Source organism: Orcinus orca, chromosome 3 (genome assembly GCF_937001465.1).
Source record: "Orcinus orca chromosome 3, mOrcOrc1.1, whole genome shotgun sequence".
NCBI lineage: Eukaryota > Metazoa > Chordata > Mammalia > Artiodactyla > Delphinidae > Orcinus > Orcinus orca.
The window spans coordinates 25,437,023-25,461,843 of NC_064561.1; the positions used below are offsets into that span (position 1 = coordinate 25,437,023).

The following is a 24,821-nucleotide window of genomic DNA, read 5'->3' on the forward strand; positions in this document are numbered from 1 at the left end:
AGAAGACAAAGTGAGAAGCACTGTGATGGAGAAAGCACTGGGGAAGGGGTCCTTAAGCCAGCCTGGAAAGAGATGGAGAAAGGGTGATTCAGGCAGAGAGAACAGTCTGTACAAAGATATGGAGGTGTGGGTGGTACATGAAAGATGACGCTTAAAAGGTAAACAGAGGCAAGCTCAAGAAGGAGCATGGGTGTCAGACTAAAGAGTTTATTGTGAGCACTGGAGAGCTAACAGATGTTTGACATCTGGTATTCACTGACATGGCTCCATTATTTTAAAATGGAAATTGAATGGATGGGTGGAAATTGAATTGGACGGGATGAAATTGGGAGGTAGGAGAATCAGAACGAGGGCTCTAAAAATAGTCCAGACCTAAACGAGTATTCCATGAATGTCTTCTTCACAGCCCAGTACTGAGCTAGCTACTTTGGGAAATACCGAAAAAAATGGATGCCAACTGTGTTTTGATGCTTTACATTTACATACTCATTTAACTATCACAAAACAGGATTAGTATCTCCATCTTACAGATGAAAAAGTCTAAAGTTCAAGGAGGTAAAGAGAAGTGAGTCACACTGGGAAAGCCCAGGAGTAAGGCAGGTCTGACGGGCTCCACCCACTGCTGACCAACGTGGCCCTACCCTGCAGACCAGCATCAGAAACGGAGCAGACTCAAATACAGAAAGGAAAGACAAATTGTTACATCTCTGTGTGCAGCCTGGAGTGAGATGTTTTACTCTAGATCCAAGAATAACTAATGTGTGCCTAAAGGGTGATCTGTAAATACAGAGCCCCGAGCTCTATTAATATTCAATGATGAATGATGTTTCTTTCAAATCAAATTCACATAAATGGAGGTTTCAGCAGTATGCCAGCTCCTGGGAACATTTGACTGTGGGCCATGTCATGTACTTCCATGAATCACCTCTACCACCTACCTCAAGGCCAAGGACACAGTGGCTACTCTACAAATACTTGTTGACTGAATGGGGCCACTTTGAGAAAAATCACTGAAGGGAGTTACAATTAGGAGAATGACAGTGGGTGCATTTCATAATGTCATCTTTTAAAGCTTTAGAGAGGTAGCTGGGTACAAATGGAATTTTTTTATTAATTCTTCACATATTTACTGAAAACTACCCACACCCCCCCAATAACACTAAGCCAGAGGATTTTATGAGTTAATTCTGTTTTATAAAAGACTCAGAGAAACATTATTTCTCTACTCTTTCCAATTTTCTAGAACATGGAGAAAGGAAAAGGCATGTATATTCTCTTTACAAGCACAGCATAACACTAACAACCTTACCTGACAAAGACAGCACAGAAAAAAAACTCAGCACAACCTCACAATATTATTAAAGCAACAATTTAAAATAATATATTAGCAAACAGAATTCAGTGGTGCACCATGACCAAATGAGGCTATGTAAGAATGCATTAATATTTAAAAGTCTATCAGTATAATTTACCATAATACTAGGTCAATGAAGACAAACCATGTGATCATCTCCATAAATGCAGAAAGGGCATTTGAGGGGGAAAAAATCCATCAAAATTTAAATGGTGAAATGCCAGAAACAGCAGATCTGAAGGTATTCACCAATGCAATTAGATAAGAAAATGACATTAGGAGTCTAAAAATTTCAAAAAGGAAATAACGTAAGAAAACGAAGTTTCAGAAAAGGGAAGCTATATTAGTATTATGGACAGATGATACAATTATATATGTAGAAACCCAAAGAATCAAAATTTTTAACAAATTATTTGGAACAACAAGAGAAGTTGGTAACTGCCTAGTGGCAAATAAAGGTACAAACTTCAAAAACATTTTTATTAAGTATAAATAAAAACTTAATAAAAATTAAATTAGAAAATATAATGGAAGAAAAGGGCCTTTTACAATACCAACAAAAAATAGGTAAAATACTTCGGAATAATTTTTTTTTTTTTTTTTTTTTTTTGCGGTACGCAGGCCTCTCACTGCTGTGGCCTCTCCCGTTGCGGAGCACAGGCTCCGGATGCACAGGCTCAGCGGCCATGGCTCACGGGCCCAGCCGCTCCGCGGCACGCGGGATCCTCCCAGACCAGGGCACGAACCCGTGTCCCCCGCATCGGCAGGCGGACCCCCAACCACCGCACCACCAGGGAAGCCCCGGAATAAATTTAATAAGAACTGTAAAGATGATTTTAAAGAGCAGTTGAGAACCTCAAAAGAAGATGTCAACAAATGCAAAGTTAAATCTTGTTTCTAAATAGACTCAATACTTTAAAGATGTAGCTTCTCTTCAAGTTAATCTTTGAATTCATGTAACCCAAATTTAAAAAGTTAACAGGAGTTTTTTGGACCTAAAATATATATTAATATTTACCTGGAAAAGTAAATGTGCAAGAATGGATTAGGAGTTCCTGAAATGTAAAAGGAATAAGAGAAGAAGACTTTACACAGATTTTTAAGTATATTATAAAACTACGTAATTGAGACAATTTAGCATTGTCTCTGTTATCAATAGCAAATAATTGTCAGATCCATGGAAGAAAAGAGAGCAGAGAAGTAAACTCAAATACATATGGGAACGCAGTATCTAAAAACTGTGGCATGTCTAGTCAAAGAGAGAAAGGATTAACTAATAATCATCGATCAACTGTCAAACTGCCATTCAAAAAGAAGTCAAGTTGGATTCCTACCCTGCTCTTTACAAATTCCAGAGGGATCCAAATTTTAACATAAAAAAAAAATCATAAACGCAGCAGAAGAAAACATGACGTTAGGGTGAGAGAAGGCTTTGATTTTTATAGAGTCAAATGTACCCATAATTTCCTTTATGCCTCCTGGAGTGTGTGATTAATTTGAGTTATAAAGCAAAAGTAAGAATTACTGAAGATATAAAAAAGAAGTTGCACCATTAACAAAACAAAAAGGCAAAGGACAACTGAGAAAATACTGAATAAGTGAGAATGACTAAGTTCTCAGCTTTTGGAAGAGGCCACGCAAATCAACAAGAAGGAACAGCAAGTGGTCCAACCAAGTAGGATGTTTTCCAGGAAGGACACAAACAGGCAACTGGTACATGGAAAGAGGCTCGATCTCACCAGTAGTGAAAGACATACAAACTTAAGCAAAGGTGAAGAGCCATTTTCTATATATCAGATTGGTGAAACTTTTAAAGTTTGTTAAAACAGGTGCTGGCAATGTGGGGAAGAATACATTCACAGGCACAGTGGAGGATGTATATGTGGTGGAAAATTTTTGGAAGGTAATTTGGCAAAAGCTATTAAAACTGAAAATTCACATTCACTTTGGTAAAGTTTTTAAGATAAAGATTCTCATACCTTACAAATATACTTGTAAAATATATGAAAGATGTGTGTGTGTGTGTATGTGTATGAAAATACACATACTAGGAATATTACTGAAGCAGAGATCTTAGCAGCAAAAGACTGAAAGCTAAAACAATAGGGGACTGATTAAGAAAGATTGTGAAAATCCTCAGTCTACAGTCATTAACAAGAACAAAAAAAAAAAAACAAGAACAAAAAAGGATCTCAGTGTGGTGATGTGGAAAGGTCTCCGAGATATATTATTAAGAGAAAAAAAAGCAAGGTACAGAAGAATGTATATAAAATGATCCCATTTGAGAAAATGAAAAAGAATATCAAATGTGCATATGCATATATAAATACAAATATGCTGACACGTAGAAAACGCCTCTGGATAGAAACATAAGGAGATATTCCTAGGCTGTTCTATAGAGCTTTCTGCAATATGGAAATGTCCTATAAATCTGAGCTGTCCAATATGGTAGCTGCTAGGCTCACGTGGCTATTGAGCGCTTGAAATGTGGCTTGTATGACTGAGGAATTAAATTTTGAATTTTATTTTATTTTTCCTAATTTAAATGTATACAGCCACACGCGGCTCGGAGCTTCCAATTTGGATAGCACAGACTTAGACAATGGATAGTTTGGGGGAGAAGGATTATGAAAGGAGAGAAAGGGAGATCTTTTTTCAGTTTATGCCTTTCTATAGTGTTGGAATTTTGTGCATGTATTATATGTGTTACTTTTTTAATAGTTTAAAGCACATTTTATTTGCCTTCAACTTATTATCTGTGTAGAATATACTCTACACCGCAATCTGAATGCTCTTCAATGGGCATTTGATTACACAGAATCTCCAAAACTTTTACTTTATTTTTTTTTCTTCCAGTTTTATTGAGATATAATTGACATACAGCACTGAATAAGATTCAGGTGTACAGCATAATCTTTTGACTTACATACATTATGAAATGACTACCACAATAAGTTTAGTGAACATCCATCCTCTCATATAGATACAAAATAAAAGAAAAAGAAAAAAAAGTTTTTCCTCGTGATAAATACTCTTAGGATTTACTCTCTTACCAACTTTCATATATAACATCCAGCAGTGTTAATTATATTTATCATGTTGTACAGTACATCCCTATTATTTATTTATCTTTTTATAAATGGAATTTTATTCCTTTGACTACCTTCATCCAATTCTTACTCTTATTTAAAAGTTACTGACCACCAAGGTCCCAGGGTCGATAGTCATAGTAGAGGATTTAGAAGTGAATCAAAGGTGGTGTCTGTCCTCAAGAGTCCAGGCTTTCTTAGGGCCATGGGAAAACACATGTAAGGAAATAACTGCACAGAGGAGGTCAAGTTGACAAACTCCCCAGTGAGTAAGGTCCCCAAGGAAGAAAGGGTCAGTTCCACATCTGACAGTGGGGAAGAGAGGAGGGGCTATTAGAACAGGCTTCACCCAGAAGGTGATGTGTGAGCCAGCCTACGAGACGAAAAGGTGCCCGCTAGACCATGGGGGAGAAAAAAGCACTCAGGGTGGAGGAAACAGCTATTTGGAGGAGTGGAGGCAGGATAGGGCAAAGTATGCCCAGGATTCCACGAGTAATTTTGGTTGGTGGGAGGGGTGTGAAGTCAGAAAGGAGAGGCGGTTGAAGAGAGAAGAAAGAGGTTCTGAGGATCAGGGACAATAGACTAAGGAGTTCAGATTTCACCCTGAAGGCCAGGGAAGCCCCAGAATGGCTTTAAGCAGGAGAGAGAACTGATCACACGTGACTCTCAGAAAAGACGTCTGTCTGGCTATGGCTTGGAATGTCAAAATCAAAGACAAGCTGGAAAATGAGGGATGCAATTGAAATATTTTTATCCTATATAGAAAAATAATAAAGCTGTTTATGGATTTAAAATTGCATTTTGTACATTTTACTTTGCCCATGAACAATCACCTTTGAGCCATTAAGAGTTATGCAGAACCAAGGGGAAAGAAAATTCAAAGGAATTAATTTTTCCCACCTCCTGTGACCATCTCATATTTTAGTAAGTCCCTTAGGACCTTGAGAGGTCTTTTGTCTTTTTACTAATTTTTCTAGGGCTTCAAATCTCCAGGAGATGGCTAAGATAAGAAACTGAATATTCAACAACTCTGACATGTCGTGGTGGGACATAATTCCTATTTTCAGGCAAATAAATATGGCGATAAATCCTAGGCCAAGGTTTTCTCAGCCTTGGCACTATCGATATTTTAGGTAGGATAATTCTTCATTGTGGAGGGCTGTCCTGTGCATCATAGGATATTTCACAACATCCTTGACTTTAACCCACTAGATACCAGTACCACATATACATACAAACACACACACAGAATGGTGACAACCATAAATGTCTCCAGACATTGCCAAATGTCCCCTGGGGAACAAAAGCATCCCTGATTGAGAGCCACTGTCTTAGAACATCTCAGACAGAAGAGTCCTTGGGGACTGTCCCACCCAACTTCCTCATTTTACAGATGAGAAAACTGAAGCTCTGAGGCTGAGACCAGAAACCAGGTTTCCTTACTCATTTTAGAACTTTTTTTTTAGAGATCAGATATATTTCTTTTTTGCTTTTTTTGAACTTTTTCTCCAGTTTTACTGTTTATTTTATTTATTTTTTGGTCACGCCGTGCAGCATGTGGGATCCTAGCTCCCCCAACCGGGGATTGAACCCACGGCCCCTGCATTGGGAGCATGGATCTTAACCACTGGACCGCCGGGAAGTCCCGAGATCAGATGTCTTTTTCTTAGCCTCAGAGAAATGCAATTTTCCACAAAAAAAAAAGTTGGAGGAATTTTAAATCAAATCAGTTGCACATGGATGGACCTGGAGATTATCATATTAAGTGAAGTAAGTCAGACAGAGAAAGACAAATATCATATGATATCACTTATATGCAGAATCTAAAAACAAAAAATGATGCAAATGAACTTATTTACAAAACAGAAACAGACTCACAGACTTAGAGAACAAACTTATGGTTACCGGGGGAAGGGTGGGGGGGAAGCTATAGATTGGGAGTGTGGGATTGGCATGTACACACTGCTATACTTAAAATGGATAACTAATAAGGACCTACTGTATAGCACAGGGAACTCTGCTTAATATTCTGTAATAACCTAAATGGGAAAAGAATTTGAAAAAGAATATGTATATGTATATAAAAGAATATGTATATATATATATACATATATATATATGTATCTATATAACTGAATCACTTTGCTATACACCAGAAACTAACACAACATTGTTAATCAACTCTGCTCCAATGCAAAATAAAAAAAAATTTTTAAAGATAAGGAAAAAAATAAATCAAGTCAGTTTCATCTAGCTGAATATTCATTTATTTTTTCTCTCTCTCTTCTCTCTTTTCATCTCTCTCGTTCTCTCCCTGATATACATGACTCAGCCTAGAATTTCGATTTACTAACTTGTTTTTCTAGCTACAAATGCTACCAAAATTAATAACAATAATGATGATGATAATAATAATAAAAGAATATGAAAACATCCATCCTTCTCTAATTTAGCATTTTTCTTCTTTCATTTGTTCACAGTGAAGAGGTGAATGGGAAGACGTCTAGTATATATCAGAGTTCCTGTGTGTCAGGCACTCTGCCAGGCGCATCCTAAACACAGTTATTGCAACAACCCTCCGAAGTGGGCGTTGACATACCCATGTTACTAAAGAGGAATCTGAGGCTCATGCAAGTGAGATGACTTGCCCACGTAGCCACTGAGTTCTAGAACCAGCATTCAAACCCAGGTCTGTCAGATTGCATAGTAAAACTGAGTTCGGGTTGTGGAGTCTTAGAGTGCATTCATGATTATCGCCCAAGTGAGAGTTGAATGCCCTCTGAGAACCAAATCCACCTGCAACTGCTCAGATCACAGAGCCGAGGAGCTTGCCAGCATCTCCAGGAGGAAGCCAGGCCTATGTGGCAGTTGCTATGACGACTAGTTTTCTTATAATTATAGAACATGATGGTGACACAAAAAGCCACACAGTCACTTTGTTAGGACCTGTCTTCCTCTGACAGTTCCAGGAGCTTAAACATCATAAATTTTTTTTTAATCCCATTTAAAATAATCACACATTGCAGCAGCAGAGGCCCAGAGAGCAAGACAGTCAGGAGATTAATCCTCCCACTGCGTGAGGGGACCGTGAGACAAGCCACATGACAAGCCATGAGGAAAATGGCATGTCTTCCTTGGGAAATGTTTGCTTCTCTCCTCTCTTTTGGATCAATGCATTTAGGACTTGGCCAAACAGTGAATTTAAAGAGAAAAAAGAAGAGAGCCAAAGCAAAATTGGCCTAATGCTTGGCAAGTAACAGGGATAGGCAGCAACATTTTAGTATTCTAGCAACCACTTTTCAGTTTAGTTTAAGTTAGCCAATTACCCATATGTACAGGGTTTCCTGATTTGGAAGCTGATAGAGACAAAAGAACACACACATACTCTCATATACATACCATAGACATACATACCCCTCTGGTCCAGAAAAGCCTGACTCTTGCCACTTATTGGCTGCATGACCTTGAATACCTTCATTAAACTCTCTGACCCTTGGTCTCCTCATCTGGCTATCAAAAATAACGCCTACTTCAAGAGTTAAAGATAAAATAGAAAATGACTAGCAAACTACCCAGCATATAATAGGAGCTCAGTGAAATGGAAGTTATTGTTATTAATTAATTACAAATAATAAATCTTGTTTTACTTTCCACAAGCATCTTCCTTTCATTACCCCAACATGGGATGTGAGAAACCTTTATGAAGCCCTACCTTCTGCACTACTTTCAGCAATCCAGCCAGGTAGCAGGAGAACTCTAGTTGAAGCCAATGTGGCATCTCAGAGCAGTGGTGGGTGCAGGCAAAGGCTGGGACATTCTCCAGATGAGAAATTGACTTGGGGAATCAAGGACAGGTTTCTGGAGGAGGTGAGCTGGTCCACAAGGCGGAAAACGTGGGCTGGCAATAGAGCCAGAGGAAACTGCACGGGCAAAGACCTGGAGGGGTGAAAGGGCATGGTGGTTTTACAGAGCCATGAGAGGCCCGGAGCACTGAGGACACAGGAATGGTGGAGGGACTTAGCAGCAAGGACCACCTTTGCAAGAGCCTGCAATATCACGCAAAAACCTCACATTTTTGCCTGTCGGAGTGGGGAGCCATCAGAGATTTCTCAAGCAGGATCTGATGATCATTCTGACTTCATAACAGGTAGAAAGGGGAAGATGGGATGAAGCTGGAAGGTCAAAAGCTGGCCCGGCAGGAATGGTGGGCGAGGAGGAGCGACTGAGCCAGGGCAATGTCAGTCGAGACAGAGGGCCTAGTGAGATGGAGCCAGGCGTGGCTTCCCACTGAGACCCACCCTGGGTGGAAGCATTCCGTCTAGCCGGATGACCAACACCTCAGCAAAGAAACTATTATGTAACGACAAGAGGCAGCTCACATTGATCAAGCTACCATGGGGCTTATAGTATCTCATTTTGTCCTCAGGCCAGGCCTATGATGTAGACAGCATTATCTCATTTTACAGATTGGGAAACACAGGTTCAGAGAGATGAAATGACTTGCTTTAGCTCATACATACCCACAGTGTCAAACCCCCAGCCCATGTATTTCCCCTTTTCCATACTGCCCTTCATACAACTGTGCTGGTAAACCCTCCCGGGCTGAGAAAGGGGGGTGATGCATGATTTACACTGTTTGCTCATTGCCATGGTGTAAATACTCCCACCATGGTTGGTTACAAACTTCCAACAGTTTAACAAGCAGTGTGCAAACTTTTAATCAGCCAACTCCTACAGGAGTCCCATAGGAAATAAGAATATTCACTAAACTCTAGAAGTCATCTACACTAAACTTATAAACAAGTGACTTGCTTTATTACAGCATTTACTTGCCAATGTTTGAGTCAATGAGAATGAGAACCTGGCAATAAAAGCAGCCCAGTCATTAGGTTGTGGAGTGGTCATTGAATCTCCCAGTCCCACATCCAAACCCTGAGCACATTCGTCCTGAGATAGCACCACAGATGTTTTCTCTCCCAGGGAAATGTTTTGTTAAAAAAATTAAGCCACATTTGCTTTTCAGTTCTCAATAATATATGTTTTTGAAGGTCACTCTAATAGTACCATTCCATGAGGCCAGGAGAAAGCACCCAGCCATAAACATAGGCCTACATCTTTGTTCTGATTTTTGATAAAACCCTAGCCAGAAGTGCGATAATAAACATCAAATACTATTGCAGATTTCCTCCACCAAGCGCTCACATGTAAATTCTTTCCGTTCCAGATGATGACTCTGCTCCTAAGCCAGCAGGCAGTGTTTTTAATAACTTACCTTAAATGTTCCTCAAAAGTTAAAAAAAAAAAAAAAGAGGGCAATAAAAACCAAGACAACAGATAATAAAGTAAAATCACTTATCCCCATTTGCTGCTGTCAGCAAATATTAGAATCCCACCAATGGAGGGCAGCCCCTGGGGTTTTGATGAAAAATTGGTAGAAGCAAATGGCAAACCTATAAGTGAGGTCTCACCTCCCAGGGAATGTGACATCAGGAAGAGGACATGTATGAGAATGTGTCATCGGCAAGAAGCTTAGAAGCAAAGATAGAGCCCCGATTTTAAATAAAGATATTGAAAATGAGGCAGCCAGAGCTCTGGTATTTATCAGTGCGTAGTTTTCCATCAGCCAGCTATTTTTGTTTGCTCATTAACCTGTTTATTTAGTTATTAAAGACATCATTTGGGGCCAAGTGTGGGCCAGCACTGGCTAGTTTCTTGGGGAGCAAAGATAAAGAAGACACCATCCCAGCCTCAAGTCAGTGGGAGACACAGCAGGTAACGTTGATGCCAACACTGTATAACTGGAGGGTTATATAGCAGGTGCAGGAACCCCGAGGAGGAAGGACAGACTGCGCAAGGGCTGGCAGGCAACCCCTCACAGGCCAGAGCCATTTGAGTTGGGTGCTGAGGGATGAATAGGGAGTTTGCCCAATGATGGAGGTGGGAAGGGCATTCCAGTGGGAAGGGACAGCACGAACAAAGACAGGGAGGCATACGAAGTATGGTTGTCATGAGGGAAGGACCAGGGCTTCGAGCAGGTCAGGGAGAAGGCAGGTGAGCAATGGAAGCTATGGCAGGGTTAGAGGATGGCAGTGTCCTTGCAGGATATGCATGTTAGAAAGAGTCCTCCTCTGGGGAGGTGAGAAGAATGGGCAGGAGGGGGCTGAGAAAGGAGGCAGAGGGACCCAGAAGGAGGATGGGCCGGGAGATGATGGGTTAGAGAAGAAAGCACAGTTACCAGAGACTCTCAGGAAGGAGAGGGGCCTGGACTCTGCCGGCTGTTAGATGTGGCCACCTCCCGACACCCAGCCGGGGAGGCTGATTCTGGTGTTTTGCCATGTCTTTCCCAGGTTGGAGTTAGAAGGAATGTGAACAGAGTTGAGGCCTGAGACAGAGTGCAAACACCCCCATCCCCTGGCTGGGTGGAAGAGGAAGAGAAGGAAAGAAACGTCTGGCAGGTAGACTGGCCCAGCAGCATCCCCCGGGAGCTATTCACTGGGAGTCAGGCTCCCTTCCACTGGCGGCAGCTTCCCTAACCTCTTACACCCGGCCACGGCCCCCTGCTTTGGACCTGTGAGTACATCCCAGCTCCACAGCCTCCTGGGCATGGAACTTGGGAAAATTCCCAGCCTCTCTGAGTCTGGTTCCCTCACCTGCAAGTGGGGTGACAGTCTCGCCAGCCCAGTTTGCTGGGATCATTCAGTGGGATACCTTACATAAAGCGCCAATCACAGGTCAGGTCAGGAGCAGAGCACAAGCCCCAAAAAGTTGAGTGGATCAGTGAATGGATGGAACACTGAAAAAATCAACACCCTATAATATTAGGCCTGAAGCTTCAACTGGATTTTCGTTTATTTTTGTTCTGTTGGTTTGTTGTTGTCGTTTGTTTCTAATAATAGCCCACAGACACCAGCTCCTTAAAAATTGCTAAGCTCTCGCTTCTAGTTCTTCCCAACCAGCTTTATTTTAATGCGTCCATTTGCTTGACGGGAATGGTGGGTTCTGGTCCCTTTACACTCATGCATCCCTCCCATTCTGGATTCTCCCCACTGACTGTGCTCAGGGTCTGGTCTGTAGGCATCCCCAGGATCTTTCCCCATGTGCCCGGACACCCTATAATCTGAGCTTATCCAGGCCATAGCCACCAGAGTCAAATTTCCTGAACCCAGACTCAGCATGCTATCGGGGATGAATACTGAGGCGGTCCCAAAAGTCTGGGGCTCACGTTGCAGCACACGTGACACCCATTCTATGCCAGGCCCTCTTCTGGGAACTAGGAACACATGAGTGGGCCAGTGTGATCCTACCCTCCAGGGACCAGAGGCTGGAGGGGGCTGAAGATGCCAGAGTAGCCAGTTACAGTACAGCAGCATTCAAGAACCCCATATGATCTGCAGAGCCCAGAGGACACACCAAACCCAGCTCAGAGGATCAAGGGAGGCATCCCAGAGGAGGTGACCATACAGGGACAGTATTCCGAGAAACTGGCCAGAACACTCTTGTCTAATCCACACCTTTGCAAGCTCCTCCAGAGCAAGGATTTTGTCTTGCATATCCGTGTGTCTCCCAGCAACAGGCATCCAGCCCAGCCCAGAGCAAATTTGATAAAGACAAAGAAGAAAGGGGAGAAAGGGCAGGAAAGGAAGAAGTCGGGCAGGAAGGGAAGAATTCAGACAGGCCACAGTTTGGCAAGGACAATGGCAGGGTGGCATCAGGTGTAGCAGAGAGAGTGGGATGTGGAGCCATAGGGCTGGGTTCTTATTTTGTTCTGACACGTCCTCGCCGCGTGGCCTTGTCAGACAATTCACTTCTTTGAGCATCAGTTTCCTCGTCCGTAAAATGGGGATAAGAATAAGAGTAACAAGGTCACAAGGTGGTTGTTAGCCTAAAAAGTGGATGTTAAGGCATTTTTAACAGGTACTAGGATTATTCATTTTATAATGGATGTGTTGAGAAGTAGCCTACCAAAAACTATTGCCTACACTCCCCAGGAGGCAAAGAGATAGCTCTCTAGGTCACTGTAGAGAGCCAGAGGCCACCCATGGATCCTGACATTGAACTGGCTACATTTAGAACAGTTCCTCCAGGTTTTCCCAGCCACATTCCCAGGGAGAAAAAGCCAGGAGAGGGAGGACCAGGTCTGTCTCAACCAACACACAAAATTCAGCTAATGAGGTAGCAAGCTAAGAACCCGGGGTGAAGGAAAGGGATCTGAACAGGAAGAGAATAAAATGATCATTCATTGAGCACTAGAGTGCACCAAGGCCTTACGCTTTGTGCTATTGTGTCCCGGTTTGCTGATGAGGAATCAGGAGCTCAGAGAGGTGAAGGGAGTTCCCCAAGGTCATGAAGCTAAGCTAAGAGGTGACAGGGCTGTGACCCAAGTTGCCAAGTGGATCTAGCCCCAAAGTGCAGGTGTTCCCTGGAATACCTCTCATCAGCTTGGCACCAACAGCCTCCAAATGCAAGACTCAGTTCCTTCTCACAGGTGAGCCTGGGGACAGTCAGATCTTAGGGCATGGCCGGATGCACCAGCTCCTTCGATAGCATAATCAGCTTTAGCAGAACCTCCAGCTCCCAGGACTAAGAAAGAAGGAGGGGCTTCTCTCTGCACGCTCCCATCTTCTCAAAGAAGCCTGATGAACGGTCTCTCAAGTCTGTGGCCCTTGGCAATGACTGCAAGAGCCTTCATGTTAAAAAAAAGTTCCAGGCGATTCTTTCAATCTTTCTCAGTTCATCTCTCCCTCCCTGCTCTCTCCTCTCATTCTCTCTCATAGAGAATTGCTATGAGCTGATCTCCCCAGGTCCAATTTGAGATGTGAACTCACAAGCTGTGCCACCTCCATGAAGATATTGGAATGAGGGAGGGAGGCATCTTTGCCATCCCCGTGGTTACTTCTGCCACGGGCAGTATCCTGGAGGGGCAGCCCGGCCACTGTTTACCAGCGTTATGCTCTCTAAGATGAACTGGGAATTCTCTGACTTCCAGCCCTCGTGGTCTAGCCGAAATTTCTATCCTGAGCTCCAGACCCGTTACATCCAAGGGTGGCCAGACTGCCTCTGCCCCACCCCTCCCATGGTCCCCAGGCACCTCCCAGTCAATGCATCTCCCACTGCCCGGTCCCTCACCTCCTACCCAGTGGACAGCATCCCGCCCCCCCCACCCCCCGGCTCAGTCAGTCAAGCCAAACACGGAGGAGCCCCTAATGCCCCTTTCTCCAACCAGGCACAATTCTACCTGCATAACAGCCCAGCTGGACCCCCGAGTCCCACTGCAGCTGACAGCTCAGACCCTCAGACGCTTCCTTTTTTTTTTTTAACATCTTCATTGGAGTATAACTGCTTTACAATGGTGTGTTCGTTTCTGCTGTATAACAAAGTGAATCAGCTATATGCATACATTTATCCCCATATCCCCTCCCTCTTGCATCTCCCTCCTACACTCCCTGTCCCACCCCTCTAGGTGGTCACAAAGCACCGAGCTGATCTCCCTTTGCTATGCGGCTGCTTCCCACTAGCTGTCTATTTTACATTTGGTAGTGTATATATGTCCATGCCACTCTCTCACTTCGTCCCAGCTTCCCCTTCCCCCTCCCCGTATCCTCAAGTCCATTCTCTAGTAGGTCTGTGTCTTTATTCCTGCCTCAGACTCTTCTTAATCGCCAGCAGCACAACCTCCTCCCTAGGGTGCTGCATCCACCTTCACCCCAGCAGATGCATCCTTCACGTGGCCCAGGGGGAGCTCTCTTTAAGGAAGTGAAAAGCCAGGCTAATAAATGCTCACAGCTCTACAAAAGCAAACAATTTTGCTCCATTCCTCCCATTTTGTTCCAAGCGGCAGTGCCCTCCGCCCACACCTGACAGTCTGTGCTGACAAAGGGCTGCCCCCAAACCCCAACGCCCTTTCTTCCCAACCCCCAGGGCCAACTGAGTCAAGCTGCGTGGGGCACTTCCTCAGGCCCTGGACCCTGACAAGCCACTCATTTTCTCCTGGCTGACTCGCTTCTGTTCTAACCCATAGTTACCCAAAGCAGGCGGCACAGATGAACAGAAAGGCGGGGGGTGGGGCCGGCTTTCAGCCCTGGCCCTGCCACTTGCTAGTGGGTGAGCAGGTCACATCACTGCTCTGAGCCATAGTTCCCCTTGAAAAAAACGGGATTATATCAGCTTCTCAGGGACTCACGGGCATCAAATATGATAAAATTGCCACATCACCAAAAGTTGCCAACAAGGAGGAAAAAAAAGAAAACAATGACAACATGGTCCAACACCACGGCTGATAACACAGCCACAAACGACATTTTGAGACATCTCTTTCCATGTCCTTTTTCCTCTGTATACTTGTGGTTTTTTCATAGTTCCAGCCATAGAAAACATACAATTTTAATCTCTGCTTTTTTCACTCAGCTTCCTCTATGAAGCATTTGCCCAAATTATTGCATGTTTTCATAACCATCATTTTAAATGATTGCTAAATAATGAATAATTCCATCAAAAACTGTAACACTCTATTTGGCAAAAAGAGCAAATTTTTAAAATATTCTAATTTTTTTCTGATTATTGTAACAATTGAGAAAGTACAAGAAAGATGAAAATATCTCGTTAAGCCCATAATTCAGAGTAAACTAAATACTCTCCCTCCAAAAGTGATTCCTAAGAAACTGTTGAAACAGTCCATCCTATGCATGTGGTCTTACATATGGAATCCTGAGAAAGCTGCTGAAAGTCTAGCATTGTTTCCAATGCTTCGATTTTACAAATAACACTGCAATAAACATTTTTGTGCATGAATCTGGGCATACTTCTGATGATCTCTGCTGCCAGGAGGACAGGTCAGCTTTACTCCCTGGCCTGATGCTCATACATTATGCACCATGATACTCCTACCCTCCGCTCACAGCTACCTGCTGGTTCTTGCAGATACCTGCATGCAGTTCAGGCCAGGTCAGCGTTCACTGGGCCCATGCTGTGTGCCAGACACTAAAGCTACAGCCAAAAATAAAAGCAATTCCTGCCCTCAAAGAGGGGGTCAACATCCAGGGAAGTCCCACATTCTGGGGGGATGTACACAGACGTGCCATATTCCCTCCCAGGCTCACACACCCAGCTGCTCTGACACATGTAGCAGGGAGAAAGATAGGGACAGAAACGGACCAATATGCTTATCCATGTATAATACATACTCCAACCAAGTATGTATTATACAAATACATACAGACAACCAACCAACGGCTGTTTTCACTTCCAAAGCCCTCAGCCACAGTTGATACAAAATAGTTACTATTAATCGTGCACTTATCACGTATAGATCCAAGTGCTTTGCATGTATTCTATATTCCATTCTCACAGTAACCTTCTATTATCGCCATTTGATAAATGAAGTTTATTGACTAGCTTGTGGCCACATGGCTGGTATGAGGTGGAAACAGGGCTCAAACCCAGCCAGACTGCTTCAGTTTCCATCCACGGAACCACTTATTCTATTGCCTCCATGGCTGATATTGCCTCCTAAGTATCTTTTAGGCCTCTCTCCACTCACCTTCCTTTGCTAAGCCACTATTGTTTTTTTACTTGCAGTAACCCAGCCGTCTCCCCACCCTCCCTCTATTACTCACGTAAAAGCCAGCATGCTTTTTCCAAAAACCCAGTTTAATCATATCCTTCCTCTTCTCGAAGTCCTTTGGGGTTTCTTTCATGCTTCTAGCCTAAAATAATAATTCCTCCATACAGCCTACGATGACTGGGACTGTCTGCCCTCTGCCCACTTTTCATACCTCATCTCTGTCTGGTCCCCACACCCCTCCTAGAACTGAGCTTCACTGCCCTTATTCCTATTCAATGTTGGGTTCAACTTCCCTCCAGCCTCAGGGCCTCTGCACAAGCTGTGCTCTCCTTAGCCATCTAAGTGACTTCCCCAGGGTACTTCCCTGAGCTTCCTCCATACATCCTCACAGAGCAGCCTTCATGGCTCCTTCACGCAATTCATCACAGTGATATGTATTCACCAGTTCTCCTAGTGACCCGGCCAACAATAAATAGAAAATCAACCATTCGGTTTTTACCACTAAGAAGTCAACTTTTCTCTCCCTTTGTCTTTTTTGTATTTGTTGCCATCAACCAATGTCTAAACTTTGAGTTTCTTTATACATTTCTATCACATTTCCTGAAGATTGTGATGGAAAGGCAGAGAGACAGGGACAGGAGGAAAAAGAAGAAATGAGACACATTTATCAATTATCAAATTGTCTGAACATTTCGGAGTAGGAGAGAGGATAACTTGTCCTCAAGAGGCAGAGCTTTAGTTATTTGATTAGACTCAGTGACCCACACCCAGTCTTTCTGTTACACCATCAAGACACTGACCGTAAATTCAGCGATTTTCGGCACCCGGAACTTCCCTTTGTTCTTCTGTTCGGGCTGATATTCCGTTCTTGTCTTCACAATCACCTGAAATGTTCAACTAGTGTTAGCATGCACAGAGACTTGAAAGACTTTTCTGTTCCTTTTTTTTAGTAACTAGAATTTACCGTATATTGCATAAAGATCAGAAAATAAAGAGCCTCCCACTCAAACAAACACAAGAAAATAGAAAATTCAAATCACCCATAATACTTTCCAATTCCAACAGACAGCCATAGGTGACAATTTTGGTCTCACCTTTCCAGTCTTTATATGCATATATATGCACATATTCTGCATATGTATTTGCTATTTATGCAAATATATACTTTATGAAACGGATTCATACTTCATTTTATCACACAACACTCTACTAACATTTTCTCCACATAGAAAAATATACGATTTCATTTTGCCTTTTGATGTAGCTTAATATTTCATTGTATGCATATACCACAATTAATCTAACCGGTCTTGATGGCTGAACACGTAGGTTGTTTCCACAGTTCAGGGTATATAAACAAGTTATGATGAACATCTTGTAGCAAAACTTTTGCACATATACTTAATTCCGATTTCATTTAGGGACTTGCACAAAGAAAAACAGAAAGGTCTACTGAATCTATTGTATCATCTTATTTTTCTGAAGTCTGAATATTTTGCAGAGGTGGTTAATATCTTTTCCAGATAAGCTGTCAACCTGCCAAGACATTTATGGGACTCCATCCCACTGTGTAGGCAAAGTGGAAGAAAAAAAAACTTGACAGACAATCAATAACTATTGCCAAGTGTCACAGTGTCATGGGTAACACAGAAGATGTCTGAGTCTCGGGGCCTCAGCTGTAAAATATGGACAATAATCATAATCATAACCCCTAGTTAACAAGGCTGTTTTGAGGGTTGAATGAGATGATAGTGGGTAATACTTTTGGAATAATTTATTATGTGCCACAGCTAGATCAAGCCCTCCATATACTTTATCTACATACCACTGCTATTTCCATTCTCCTGAAAGCAAAACTGAAGCACAGAGCTGTCAAGTCACTGGTCCAAGGTCACACAGCTCAAAGGAAGCAATCTTCTAACTATGATCATTCTTCTCATTAGTGCTTAAATTAACCAAATTTTCACTGAAAACTTTCACCAAGTTTTCCTAGAGACAATAGTCAAGTGTATGAACTCCTGCAAGAATTCTTCTATGAAGAATTTTCTTTAAGGTCTGTGAGGCATACTTTGGACAAAATATAGCTCAAAAAGGAAAGGATGGGGAGGAACTACTATTATTGAACATCTATGGTGTGGCACTTAAATATGTTAGTTAAGGAGGATCTGGGTCCCAGCCCATCTAGAATATCACTCCTTCCCTGACATTTAGAACTCATTTGCAAATGTAAATTCTGTTGTTTTGCTCCACCCCCTTTGGATTCTGCTTCTCCAAATATTAAAAAGTGAGCCCTGGCTTCCTTAAAGAAATGGTACAGCTAAACAAGGATGAGGGTTTTGCGGGGGAGTGGGGTGGGGAATGTTCTTTTTATTTTTTTCTATCTCCTGTTCCAAAGAATAGGAAAGCAGAAGCTTCTTTGCCACAAGTAATAAAAATATCCCTCATGCTTTGCAAATTTACTATACAGCAGACACTGAGTGCTTGACATGCACTATCTCACTTAATTCTGTGCTGTGGGGCAAATACTGATACTGTCAATATTGTAGGGAGAGGAAACATTGTGCTTTGGGTTTGAATCCTGGCTCAAGCACTACACCTTCTGTGTCTTAGCTTTCTCTTCTATTAAATGGGAAAATAACCATCACTACCTGGTTGGGTTGTTAGGAGGCTTAAATGAGTTAATGTAAGTTAAGCACTCAGACCGTTCATTCAATAACAACGTTTTTTTGAACACTGCTTCTGAGTGCTGCCAAATGTTCTTCCAATAGGTGTCTGAGGCGGATATGGAATCGGGCCTCTCTTGCACCTGTCAGCCTGCAGGTCCTCCCTATCCAGCCCTTCGAGAGCAAGGCAAGGATTTCTCAAGAACAATACTGTTCAAGCATGGTCTGAAAAAGAAGGTTTCAAGGATGAATAGAAGTTTCCTGGGTGAACAAGACAAGATACTTTATGCAAAGTGAACCACATGGTCAAATAAACAAAAGTGTAAAATAGCATGTAATCTACACATTTGGCCGTTTTGGTGTTAGGTGAACTTCAGTGTGTTAGTGAGAGTTAAGAGCTAATATAAATGTAAGAGTAAATGCCAAGGCACGGTTCACAGGCTAAGTGTTTCTGTTAGAAACTCACAACATTCTGGGAAGGGCCAAATGAAACAATGTACACGCAGGTGCTTTGTGAACTTAAAAGATATTCTACAAATTGTAATGATTAAAAATATTTGGAATAGCACTAGATCAACTGACAGGCTATGAAGTATATTGAAAATTTAGATGTCTGATCAGTTCTCTGAATCCACATTTTTAGAAATATTCACAAACTGGAAATTACAGTTTCTTCTCCCAATTCCCCATGTTGTGTGTGTATATATATCTAATGTCTGTATGTATATATATAAATATATTATAATCCATCTCAATGTCTATTTCTAAGATAGTGAATTTCCTGGTCAGTGTGCCATGTGACCTATAAGCCTTAGGGCAAAAACTGCCTTTGCCTTTTATGAAAGACAACATTCTAAGACGGTCCCCAAGCTTCCCACCCCTGTGTACATGCACTGTATAATCTCCTCCCTCAAGACTGAGGACAGGACCTGTGAATATGATGGCATAGTCACTCCCATGAGTATGCTATGCAAACTCGGTCACAGCAGACTGGAGAGAGATCCTCTTGCTGGCCTTGAAGAAGTAAGTCAACATGTTGTGAGAGGGCCATGCAGCTAGTACCTGAGGGTGGACTCTAGGAGTTGAAAATGACCCCGATCAACAGCCAGGTCACTCAAGAAAATGGGGACCTCAGTCCTACAACCAAAAGTAACTGAATTCTGCCAACAACCTGGACCCTAAGAACCAGATGAGAATGCAGCCTAGCTGACAGCTTGATTTCAGACCCAGGAGACCCCTGAGCACAGAACCCATCTAAACTGTGCCTGAACTTCTGATCTATACAAACTATGAGATAATAAACGTGTGTTGTTTTGAGGCACTAAAGCTTTGATAATTTGTTACATAGCAACAGAAAACTAATATGCCTTCCCACATTGCAAAGTCCATCTCAACCATCTCTTAGCTTGAGTCCTTCATTTCTAGATCCTTAGCCATCAGACTGGTCTCAAGCATAACACCTCAAGTGTTAAGAAGCATTTAGCTTCTTAGTTCTTAGCTTCTTCTTAAGCTTCTTAGTCTTTCCCTCTGCCCCTTTATTTTTATAAACATCTTTCCCAAAACTTCTCAAAAAGCCCTAAACCATTTATATCATTCCATGTAACTTTTAAAGACCTCATGCAGTGGCCAACATGTTGAGATAGGAGCCAAAACTAAACAAATATTACTGTTGGAATGAGACAATGAATAACCATTACAGCCAATATCATTATAATTGTCATAATAAATATTTTGTGCTTGCTTCTCTAACATCCATTTCCTTCTTCAATCCAAAACCCCCGCCCCCCACCGCCCGATATTGCTTTCAAGAATTCACCCCTGTCCCATGTGGCAGCCATGTGGTTTGGTGGAACTGATGACTTCCTTGATGGTGGGGATGGACCCTAATTAGGTTAAACCAATCAGAGCATATTATTCTATTGATCACAAAATTTGATTGGCTCAGAGATGGGCATGTTACCTAACTTGAATCAAAGAGATATGAGGCAATACTGACTGGGAACTTGGGGGAAGACACCTCCTTGCTCTTTATGAGTGTTCCCTAAAGAACATGTTCTTCCTCTGGATGGTGTGGTGAGGACTTAGTTCTGAAAGTGCTGAAGCAATTGTTGCTACTATGGGGAGGAGCCAGGATGAGGTCAAAGGCAGCATACAAAAGAGGGCAGAGCCAAGAGGAACCCAGAGAAGTGATGACACCCTGCCCTCTAGATCACACCTTGCCTGAAACCAGACACATGCTGTACCCTGCAGTCACGGGGGTGGGGAGGGGGGCAAATATATACTCTTTGAACCTTAATCCAATTTAGGTTGTGTTTTCTAGTACTTGAGGTGAAAAGCTTTCTATCTGATAGAAATGTGTTCCAAGAAAAAATGAACTGAAAAGCTATTCGAATTTAGTAAGATGTTCAAGTACTAAATAGTTATAACAAACCCAATAGATTTTCTCTGCACCAGCAAAAAATCACCTCAAAATATGATGAATCCACCAAAAGATACACACAACAATGTTCATAGCCACTTTTTTTTCATAATAACACAGAACTGAGAATAACCCAAATGTCTATTAACAGGAGAATGGATAAATTGTGGTGTATTCATAAGATGGAATGCTACACAGCAATGCTACATAGACATGGGTGACTCTCACAGAGAGTATTATATTGAACTAAAGAAATCTGATGCAAAAAAGTATTTTTTTATGTCTTGTGTGATTTCATTTATATCAAGTTCAATATATATAAAATAATTTATATATTATCTGAATAAATATATATATTTAATATGCCATTTACCATTTGCAGGAGGGATGCTGAGTTTAGGCAGAGTTGGGGTCATAGCCCTCCTTCAAATCCACATACTACTTTGCCCTGAACCCCTATGAGATGTTGCTTATGCCCTGAGTGAGTTTCTAATGAAAACACTTCTTTTGGCTTCAGAACACTTCTCAAACCACTGAGTTCAAACTAGGCCAACAGACAGGTTGACTGACCCTGCGTCAGTCCTCAGTCATCTGCTCCTCTCTTTAGCTATACCATATTTTCTCCAAAAGCAACCCAGGTAATATTTTACCTTTGCCCCTAAGGAAGTGTTAGCTCATTAGAACCCCTTCTCCATGTCAAAAGCAGGTCTTTGCCTACTTGCCTGGAATAAATGGGCAGTCCGCTGGCCTCATCTTCTTTGACCTCTCAGTAATAGTCTTTGACCACTCACTCCTCCTTAAAAGTCCTCCTCCTGGGTCCATGGTCTTCTCCCCGCTCACTGACCAGCCCTCCTCAGGTTCCTCCCACCCTGCTTGACTTCTCAATGTTAGAATCTCTCAGGGCTAGGTCATGGGCATGCTTCCTTCCTACAAGTCCCTTCTGAGTGTTCTTACTCCCATCATTTCCAAGTCCCTCTTTATTCTCATAAGTCTCAAATTTACATCTCCAATTCGGACCCCACCCAGCACTCAGATTACCCTACTGGACATTAGCCCTTGGATAGACACACATAAATTTACCATGTCCCCAGCAAAGCACTTGGGTTCCCTGACCCACTTTCCCCAACGATCTTGCCCTCAACATTCTCTTCCCCGTGTAATCGCCAGATAAGAAAATAGCAGCATGATATGTCATTGTTTATGTCAAGTCATATACAGGAATCTCTCATGACCCGTCCCTTCCCTTCAGTCTCCAAATCCATTCCAATCACCAGTTCCTGCTTCCTCAAAAATTTCTCTCAAATAAACCCATTTGTCCAGTTACACTGCCAACACCCTAATCCAGAGCATCATCCTCTCTCCGCAAACTTTTGCTCTGACAGCTTCCTTGTTTCCGTCCTTGCCTCCCCAAACCCAAACAAAAAGAGATTTCTAGACCAAGAGAGCATCATAAACCAGCAAACATTCAGAAGACATCCAGGAGGCTGGACCTGGGAAAACCACAAAGAGGTAGTTTTGAGTGGCCAGGGAACAGGGCAGGTGAAGTGAGCGATAAACAGAGGCTCTGAATGCCATGCCTAGCATCTTGAAGATGAACTTGAGAACAGTGAGGAACTGAGGAAGGATTATAAACCAGAGAATGGCTTTCCAGGTGTGCATTACACGTAGAGGAAAAGCCTCTGGCACAGTGAAGATACACTGGAGAGATGTAGAGAGCAGGAAAAACCAGCCCTACAGTTACTGGAATCAACCAGCTATTGGGCATGTCATGGAGCGTGGTGTGCTGCTCCCATGGACTGGAGCCAGAAACAATTCCCTTCTATAAAAGGAGATATAGTAACAGTCAATTTTTTTTAGTACTATGAAGGGGAAAGCATAAGAAATGTTAGCCAATCGTTATTAATTGTACCTTGGAGGAATCAGCTTGCATACGCAAAGAAAGAGAGAGAAGAGAAAATAAATTTGCAAAGAAAGGGTCTATTTTCTGCAGTTGAAAAAAAAAGTGGAGCAAAACAGAGCCCTGAGCTCCTTGATTAATAACAGAAATGGGAGGAAAAAGTGGAGAGAGGGGAGGAAAAAATTCTTTCTACTCTTGTTATTATTAAAAGTGGGGTTTTATAGACACTTGGGAGAATGAAACTCCAGGTTTTCAAATATCATTGTGGATATGGGCAAAGAAATAAATTTGTTTTCTTTTCATATCAATACATCAGTCCCCATTGTTCGGTCAGCAGCTGATATGAAGAACATAATTTAACATAATTGGCATTGTGAAAATGGGATAAATTATTCATCCCAAAAGGACCCCTCATCTGGATATATTCCCCCTTTGCTGGCAAGGCCAGATAATACATGGTGGTTCAGATGGTGCAAAGTACAGATCATAAAAATTTAAAATACTACTTCCCAGGATTATCAATAATGAAGAGGTTCGTACATGGAGAGGCCCCAGGATTGGCAGGAACAATAAATAAAAATGCAGAAGTGCTGACAAGGAGCATGATTGTATTTTTATGAGCTGGACTTGCACAGGCCAAAAATAGACCTAAGCTGTATCCTTCGGCTCATTCCTGCAGCAAAGAGAGAAGTTCGGGGCAGTACAATGAAAGGCTAGCCCCTGAGCACCTCTTGTGTGCCAGACACTGACCTACAGGCCCTACTGATGTGGCCTCAGTTAGTTCACACAACCCCCCTCTCCGATCCTCACATCTCTCCTTTAAGATCATTATTATTCTCATTTTTCAGATGAGGAAATTTAGCCTCAGAGACTTCAGTCACTTACCTGTGATCAAATGACTGGTAAGTGGTTGAGCTGGTATCCAAACTCAAGAACACATTGCTTTTTTCTATCATTTTTTTAAGGTACCCACTATGTGCCTGGCACTGTACCAAAAGCTATATCTCAGTAAATCCTCTCAATCACTCTGAGGTAGGACTGATTATCCCCATTTTATAGGAACCTGAGTCTCAGGGAGCAGAAATGACTTCACAACCTCACATAACCACTAAGAGGCAGAGTCAAGGCTTGAACCTGCGCTTCTGGCTCAGATCAAGTGCCGCTAGTAAGGTCATCATTCAAAACTCGTAACACTCGAACTCTGATCCTACAGCACCTGATGCTCCATAAACGCTATTAACTGAATGAACAAATGAATGAATCCTTCATCTAAAGAGACAAGGTGAAGTCACCCCAATGGGGCCTGAGTACATAGTTGGGAACCTTCTCCCATTTACTGCCTCACTCCTCAACCCACACTCCATCTCTTTGCGTTCGAGTCTTTCCCTGGACCCTTGAAATTTGGTAGTGGGCCCAGAACACAAGGTAAAATGTCAGTGCTCAGAGTACATGAGTGACAGTGTTGTCCAATCCCACCCATTCACCGACGGGGACACAGAAGGCCAGAAAGGGAGAGGGATTTGCTGCAGGTCACACAACAAGGCAGTGTCAGAAGTAGGACTCTAGTATGGACCTGCTGACTCCCAGTCCAGGGCTCTTTCTGTGGAATTGAGTCTCTTTTACTTGCTGGGCCTTTGATTTCTCAGGGCAGAATGGAAGGCTGGCCAGTATGGCCTCAAATGGATGGTCTAGCCCAATAAGTCTATGACTCTCCAACTCTCAGGCAAGGCATAGAATTGGGCAAGGTGAGCGACACTTCATTGGCTCCTACAGGGACGGCCAGCTCCTGCTCTGAGTAGAGGTTAGCTGCCCGGGGCCGGAGTCATTACAGCAAGGCTG

General features: G+C 42.5%; 1 protein-coding gene across 1 annotated transcript in view; it reads right to left on the bottom strand.

Annotated features, from left to right (window-relative positions):
- The window catches only part of NSG2 (neuronal vesicle trafficking associated 2), a 58,656-nt gene that overhangs the window by 24,754 nt on the left and 9,081 nt on the right, over positions 1-24,821 (bottom strand). Inside the window, exon 3 of the mRNA XM_004272016.3 lies at positions 16,804-16,887. Within this exon, the coding sequence (XP_004272064.1) occupies positions 16,804-16,887 (84 nt within the window). The remainder of the gene's footprint in view (positions 1-16,803; positions 16,888-24,821) is intronic.